Here is an 8003-nt window from a genome sequence, read left to right as displayed (position 1 = left end):
AAAGTGGAGGAAGATCAGCACCGATGTTAGCTCAGGACCAGTCTTCCTCAGTAAAAAAAGGAGGATTGGCAACGGATATTAGCTCAGGGCTAATATTCCTCATACACACACACAAAAGAGTCAAACATGACCCAGTAGTGATATTTCAAACCAAGGCAAGGATTATTTTGGAGGGGTAAGTAAAACACTTAAGGGGACACCATTTACCTCTGATTATTGCCATGGCAGATGTAGAAGAGGACTAAACAAAAGTGAGTATCACATCTGTTGGGAGGGACATAGGTTCTGGGCAACAGTCAAGATTCAAGTCAAGATGTGATGGCAACCCTGAGCTGAGACCAGTCAAATGAAATGAAATAAGGATATGCATAGAGGCCAAAAGTCAATAGTTCCAGATAGGAAAAGCCATGTTTGACAGTTTGATCACAGGAAGACAGCTGAGGGTGGGAGTGGGGATGAGGGTGAGGAAAGGGCAAGGTGGAGGAGTCAGTAAGGTGACCTTAGTGAGTGATAATGTGGGGAGATGACTGCTGGGTGGGCCATGCCAACTCCCAAAGGACTGCCATCCTAAATCTACTCTGGTCACCCCACCAGGCTATGTTGGGCTCAACTCCAGGCCCCAACTGTGAGGCTGACACTGGTGAGTTAGTCTACCCAGAAGCAGGGGCTGGGGTTTTGGGTCATATAAGGCAAGACAGAAGGTTGTTTAATCTGCTGAAAAGACTCCAAGGCAACCTGAGAGCTGTCTTCACATATCAACAGGAGAGGCTATGAGGTAGAAAAGTGAACAGACTTTTCTGGGAGGCTCCAGCTGGCAGGCAGAACAAAGCCCAGTGAGGGGAGTGAAAGGCAGCTCAATTTCAATGCAGGGTAGCCAAGAACTTGCTGTCACTCAAAGCTGTCTCAGCAGGGCGCAGGTCAGCCAGCAGGGTAGAGAGCTCCCAGTCCCTGCAAGTTTTCAGACAGTTTCCCAGTGGCTTGGGGATGATGTAGAGAGGGCTGTGGCGGGAGAGAGGTTAAACTAGACCAGGGTTTTTTCAATCTTTCTTGGAAAGCGTTTCTTCAAATGACAGCTTACGGGAAGCCCAGTAAATAACACACTGCTTCTCTGGTTGAGTTAGGGGTAAGGGCTCCCAGGGCCCCTACCTCTAAGGAACTGTTGGGATTTCTTGAAATACACTTGAAAACTAGTGACTGGGCAGTCTCTAAGATCCTTTTTAATGTTAAGACTTGGTAAGCCAAGACAGGAGCTTGAACATGCCAGGCTAGTACTTTAAAACAATTGTCTTGCTCCAAAAGTTTGTTCATTTTCTCTCTGTTCTTTCTGCTTACAAACCCTGGACCTGGCTGCCTCCTCTGATGGCCCCTTGTTTTCCACATGCAGCCTGTGCAATAAGGGCAAGCAAAGTGGCCACTCTCTGGGGCTGGGACATAAGCACAATGCGTTTGCCAGGGCTGGTCTCATTGTGCACGGGATGTTTGTAGACACAGTGGCCTGAGTTGAGCAGTCATCCAAGAGGAGTTTATTCAACATTCACTGAGTATCTTTTCTTTCTGTGTCAGGCTTCGTGCTGGACACTGGGAATATAATATCCAGTGAGGGAAGACCCAGGAGCTTGAACATGCCAGGCTAGTACTTTAAAACAATTGTCTTGCTCCAAAAGTTTGTTCATTTTCTCTCTGTTCTTTCTGAAGAGTGTCCAGTCTATGGGAGAAACAGCCTTGTAAAAGGCGGAGCACAATACACTGGGGAGGAACAGAGGAGCACACCGGGCAGGGGCAGTGTGGGTTGGGGGAGGTGTCAGGGACGGCTCTGGTAGAGACGTTTCAGTGGAGCTTTGAAAGACAAGTAAGAATTAACTTGATGAAGGAGGAATGGGCATTTGAGGCAAGCAAAAGTATTCAACAAGATCAGAACAAAGGTAAGAAGAGCAGTGTGTTCAGGGAACTGTCACTCATCCAGAATGACTGGCGCTAAGGAAGTGGGTGAGGGCCTAGAAAGAGATGAGGCTAGAGGTCACCACGGGCCAGATTCTAAAGCTCTTGTGAGCAGATCCAAAGGGACTTTGTTTTGAAAGCTCTGGGGAGCCTGGGAGGATTCCTAAGTGGTTCGAACAAATTTTTCTTATAGCTCTTCCAGTTCCTGAGGCCCGAAGAGCTCAGAAGTGGCTCTGTGAATGCGAGGGATGAGCCTGATCAGTGGACATTACAAATGATCCCATTAAGTCTGGGGCATGGGTAGTCCGCTTTCTATTCCTGGCTTGGCTCCTGATGTAGGCAGTGACCTTCAAGTCATCTCTTTCTCTTTTGTGGACCAAGTCTCTCCTTCAGCAGCATAGGGATAAAAATGCTGCCACCAACCTACTACATTAGGAGAATTGCCAAGACCAAAGTGCTCCATGGAGCATAAAACAGAGCACAAAATAGTCTTCCTCAGGTAGAACATGCTGTCTTTTGAAACAGGGTTTGGAGGAATCAGAAACGTGTAACGTGTGCATTTTTTTCTTGAGTTGCCAGCAAGGAAACTGGCACACCAGTTTCTCAGAGAAAGGGCTTGTTCAAGAGCAACCCATGACTTCTTAAGGCCTGAGTTGGCTGCTGGAGCTGGGGTTAGGGGTGATCGGGAGGTTGCCCTCTCTTCCGAGCTGGAGGTGGCGGAGGGCAGGGGAGCGTAAGGAGAGCAGTAGCACATCTCACCAACCAGCAGGTTCCTGCCGACCTCACAGGGTTATGGGAAAGACTGAGATAATCCAAGTAAAGGGCTTAGCACAGTGCCTGGCACATGGTAAGCCCCCAGTAATAATGTTAGTGGTTAGTGTTAACGAGTATATATTGTGAGGCCAACTCTCAACTCATAGGGCCTCCTGTCTCTTGAATAGAACACATTCTTTGAGACTTTATATTGTCTGCTTTTTATTCTCTATTAAGCCATAAGCGCTTCACAGTGGGTACGACGATCTGGCAAGATTTGCATTCCCCACAGCATCCAGCAGCTTTCGTTAGCCCTTTGCCCCTCATCTGAGATGGCACTCAGGCGCTCTGAGATGCCTTGTACTGTAATTATTCACGTCAGTGTCTCACCTTGCTGAACTGTGAGCTCCTCAAGGGCAGGGAATGAACCTTTATTAAAGATTTTTTTTTTTTATTTATTCAGTTTTTCCCCCCAAAGCCCCAGTAGATAGTTGTACGTCATAGGTTCACATCCTTCTAGTTGCTGTACGTGGGACTCGGCCTCGCGTTGGACGGAGAAGTGGTGCCTCGGGGCGCTCCCGGGATCCGAACCCGGGCCGCCAGCATCAGAGCGCGCGCACTTAACCGCTAAGCCACGGGGCCGGCCCATGGGAATGAACCTTTAAATCTTTGCCCAGAAACAAGCATGCTCAGCTTGGCCCTGCTTCAAGGCCTCAGCACCTGCTGTTGTCTTTATCTGGTACTTTTCCCCAACTCAAGCATCAGCTGTCACCTCTACAGAGATGGCGCTCCTCACCATTAAGTTATTGTCTCCACTACACCTTCTATCACATTTTTAAAAATTTTCATAGCACTACCAGTATTTGAAATACTCTTATTGGTTTACTTGTCTTGTCCACACGAATATAAGCTCCATGAGAAAAGGGGCTTTGTCTGTCCTGTTCATTGCTGCATTCCCCAGTTTCCTATAACCGTGCTTGGCAAATAAGAGGTGCTCAATAAATATGAATGAATGCTGAATCGATGCGAAATGAAATGACGGGGAGTGGGCATTGTACCTCTTCTCCAAGACTGAACAAAAGGTCAGTTTTGTAGAGACTGCAAAAAACACATGTGGCTCCTACTTCCAAAGTGGATGGAGAAGAAAGAAGTAGCGTATTCACATCCTCAGAACAAGACAAGGCAAACTACGACCAAGTTCTAGACATGAGGCCCAGAATCAGAGGCAAGAGAGACATAGATGGTGGCTGGAACAGAGCTTGAGAGCAGGGATCATCCTACTCATCTTCCTGTGTCAGCACCTTACATGGCGGTTGCAGAGTTGGTGCTCTGTGAGTGATTGTTGAATTGCACTGAGCAGACAGCCCACCAACATAATGCAGGAGATGAGGTGAGATACAGAGACTCTGGGTATAAACTGGTATCTTGGTTTGCAAATATTCCTTCTCAGTAAGTTCTTGATCTATGTGTGTTAAGAGATTCTCTTAAATTCAGACTATTTAAATATAGGCACCAACAACAAGATAATGTTTTGGCTAAAATCCATGTCATTTATTTATTCAACAAACAACTGAGTATCTCGTATGTTCTAGGCCATGTCCTTGGCACTAGGAAGAAAGATAAACCCTGGCCCTCAAGGAGCTCACAGTCTAGCTGGGGAAAAAAGATGCATACATAAATAAATATAATGTAGAGTATGCAAAGGAGACCACTGTGGGAAGGAAAGAGCAGGGGAATCTGATCCTCTGGCTAATGTCCAAACGAAAGAAAGACCTGACTAATGGGCATTTTTTGTGAAGAATAGATAAGGCAATGGTTTGCAAAGTGTGGCTGGCTAATTACCCACATCAGAATCACCTGGAGCACATATTAAAATGTAGATTCCCAGCACCTTCTGCAAAGATTAAGATTCAGCAGATTGGAGTTTGGGACCTGGGAATCTGCATTTAAAGTACTCTAAGTAATTCTACTGCAACTTAAAGTGTGAGAACCTGTGAGATAAGGTTTGCTTTTTAAACTGGAATGAAGAATGATCTGCACATCTGAAATGCTAACTTGTGTTGGTCTTTAATGAGAGGCAGGGGAAGTAGAGAAGAGGAGGAGAGTGGGCATTTATTAAGCTCTACTGTAGTCTATATTTAAGTTAATCTAATTCTTACAATCATCCTGTGAGGTAGATATTATCCCCATTTTACAGATGAAGAAACAGAATTAGAGAGTTTAAATAATTGGTTCAACATTACAGAGCTAATGAATCACAACACTGAACCCAGATTCACTTAACTCTAAAGCCTGTCCACTTTCTATAACACCATGTCGCACCAGGGGACAAATTTACTGATTAATGTTACAATTTTCTTTTAGTTCTTTGCCAGATCTCGCTAGGTAAATGTAAAGAACAGCCACATGACACTTTGATCACGTCCAATGTAATTGATGATGGATACACCCTTTTTCAGCAAGTGGGGATTTAGGGCAAAGCTGGGAGAAACAACAAAATCAGCAGCCAGTTCATATTTCTTTTCCCATTATTTTCTCATCCTCTGGTGGAGGTTATGAAAATGTACTATGGCTAAGAACCAGGTCCATCTGGAGGGAAAAGCAAACATACCCACGAAAGTAACTCCACCTGATGTCAAAGATTCCTGGGACTCAAAACATCCAGATTCAAGTTTCTCAAAATATGAACTGTCAGAGTTAGGTCCAGAATTTGCATTAGGAAACAGCTCAACCTTTAGAGAAATTGTGAAAGGCTAGCAGCTTTTCCAGGTTAAACAAACACTGTCTCTTTCTACACACAGACTCAGAAGTACAACACAATAGACACAGCTCAAAAAATAATGGGAAGTCCAATCCCATTTAAAGAGCTTGGGGACAGGCCCAACCTATAAAAATTCTTCTGTAACAAACAAACACACACACAAACTGCAAATCCTGGTCACACTCCCACTCACCATATTCAGTGTCATAAACCAGATCTTAGGCAGGAGCAGCAGAGTGGAGCATGTTAGATCAAGAAAAGGAAAGGCATAGTAAAGACGGTCAACAGCAATACTGGGGACCCCTGGCCTTGGGTCCAGAAGGCTCGTGTGTAATCACCACCGTCTTCTATCACTGAGCTCGGAGCCACAGCAGTGACACCACAAACCAAATGTGAGTTTCCAGCACTGGAGAGCTCCTTTCTTATTTTTGACATTTCAAATGACTGCTGAGTCCAAAGATGAGTTTTGATCCAATCAGGCCACAGCACTGACACCATGGACAGCATAGAGCTTAGATTTCACTATTTAGCATAACAAAGATTGTAAGCCAGACTTTATTTTATTGCTACATTTTCTCCACACCCAATCTGGGAACATTTGCTTCCACTCACTTTTTCACATAATACTGGCACGGCTTAGAGTTGTTTCAAACAAACAAACATGCAAATCTGGGTTGATCCTCTCCTTACAAAAGTGTTGATTTATTTACACTGCACTGATTTACACCTTCCAAATACATAGCTTCTAACAGGCAGAGTTAGAGGAGCAGGTACCACAAACTATGGTTTAAAAATATGCAGGCACTGTACCTGTGTGTTTAACTACATCTGAAATCTACTGATACTCCAAACCAGCTACACTAGAGGCAACTCTGGGGCATCTAGATGAAGTCTTAATCCTGATGGCAATATCTGGTTGTTCTAGAGTCTGAACAGGATATTTGGGTTATGCTTTGGCCAGCCAAGTGGTGCATGGGAAGAGGATGTAAAGCCCACATCTAACTACAGCAGGTCTTCAAGCTTATTATCCCATCAAGAGTTTATAAAGATGAGGAACTAACCATTTGGGAGCTGTGCAGTCAAAACTGTCAAAATGAAAACACACTGTTAACACCGTGTAAAATCAAGTCAACCACCTTGCAGATCCTTAGCTGTCTCTGGTTATGATCTCAAACACTTAAAAATGAAAACTCAAGTATACTGGGAGATAATTATCAGAATGTTTGGGTACCTTCATTCCTGAATATCAAGTAATAGGGCTCACCTCCATATTACTTCTTATAATAAGCATATAGGGCAACTCATTAGAGACTGCTTATTAAAGATGCTGAGCTCCCGAGAGTTCAAGCGGGTGGGTGGGCTCTAGACGGTGGGCTCTAGAGCAGACTCTGTAAGCCAACCCTTACAGCTCTAAGTCTTATCCTGGTTCTGCACACATTTCAGTTCTGCTCCAAGTCCGCTTTGCTCCAATTCAGCGATGACAGACATATATTTGAACTCATTTGGTCTGAAGTTAAAGGTCTCCACTAACCCGTAGGTCTCTTTCCGATCAGTGGCATAGAAGAGCTGAACTTGGTTGGCAATGCACTGTGCCTCAGCAACGTTCTGTAAGGGAAAAAGAATAGTGAGGTCCTTCCTTCCACAGGGCCACAAAGCTCTGTGTCTGAGTCCTGTGGCGGGTGGGGGCTCTCACCGATTCCAGAAAGCTTCCCTGACTCCCTGACATCGCAGGTCTTGGTTAGGCCCCTTCTCTGTGTACCTAAATTACCCCATGCTTACCTCTATATCATACTGTATTGTATCTGTCCTTTTTTCTCTTTTGTCTGTCTTCCTGGTATGAATTCCTCAAAGTACATGCTTGTTTTACATCCTTGCACATAGTGATATTTGGTGAATGTTTGCTGAATAAATTAATGCATGTTCAAAATTCCCTCTTCATTCAGTTCTTTAGTAACTGTTAAGTATATCTCAAGGGGGAAAAAGAGGAGCAAGTTACCCAGCTCCAAGAACCAGTTTGTGAGTACTAAGTTCTTGACTAACCAGACATACTTTTCAATAAAACCTGTTCCTGATACCACCTCAGTCAGAAAACTAGTGCCAAAGTCACCTGTGTAGTTTTACAATTTGTCCACAAATTCTATGACACTCATCCCTTTGATGGGGGCTAATTTCCCTTTCCTTGAGTGCACGCTGTACTTAGTGACTTGCTTCCAACCAAAGGACTATGGTGGAATGATGGAGAATGACTTCTACTCTTAAGTCACAAAAGACACTGTAGCTTCTGTCTCGCTATCTCTCTTGAATCACTTGCTCTGGGGAAAGTCAGCTGCCACGTCATGAGGACATTCAAGTAGCCCTATGGAGAAGCCAAAGTGGCAAGGAAATGAAGCCACCTGCCAACAGCCATGCAAGTAGGGTCGGAGGTGGATCCTCAAGTCCAATCCAACCTTCAAATGACCGTAGCCCTAGCCGACATCTTGACAGCGACTTCAGAGAAACTCTGAGCTAGAACCACCCAGCTATGCTGCTCCTGAATTCCTGACTCCCAGAA

General features: G+C 44.8%; 1 protein-coding gene across 2 annotated transcripts in view; it reads right to left on the bottom strand.

Annotated features, from left to right (window-relative positions):
- Nucleotides 1-4220: 4220 nt before the first annotated feature.
- Nucleotides 4221-8003, bottom strand: part of ATPAF1 (ATP synthase mitochondrial F1 complex assembly factor 1) — a 30309-nt gene continuing 26526 nt past the window's right edge. For both annotated transcript variants that reach the window (XM_087445995.1, XM_014796466.2), the window contains one exon: nucleotides 4221-7057. In XM_087445995.1, the coding sequence (XP_087302121.1) occupies nucleotides 6863-7057 (195 nt within the window). In that variant the 3' untranslated portion in view covers nucleotides 4221-6862. The remainder of the gene's footprint in view (nucleotides 7058-8003) is intronic.

This window comes from Ceratotherium simum, chromosome 22, assembly GCF_057802395.1.
Source record: "Ceratotherium simum simum isolate JZ-2026a chromosome 22, ASM5780239v1, whole genome shotgun sequence".
NCBI classification, from domain to species: domain Eukaryota; kingdom Metazoa; phylum Chordata; class Mammalia; order Perissodactyla; family Rhinocerotidae; genus Ceratotherium; species Ceratotherium simum.
Note: the sequence above shows the minus strand (reverse complement) of the source record. Positions and strands in the feature narration are given on the sequence as shown.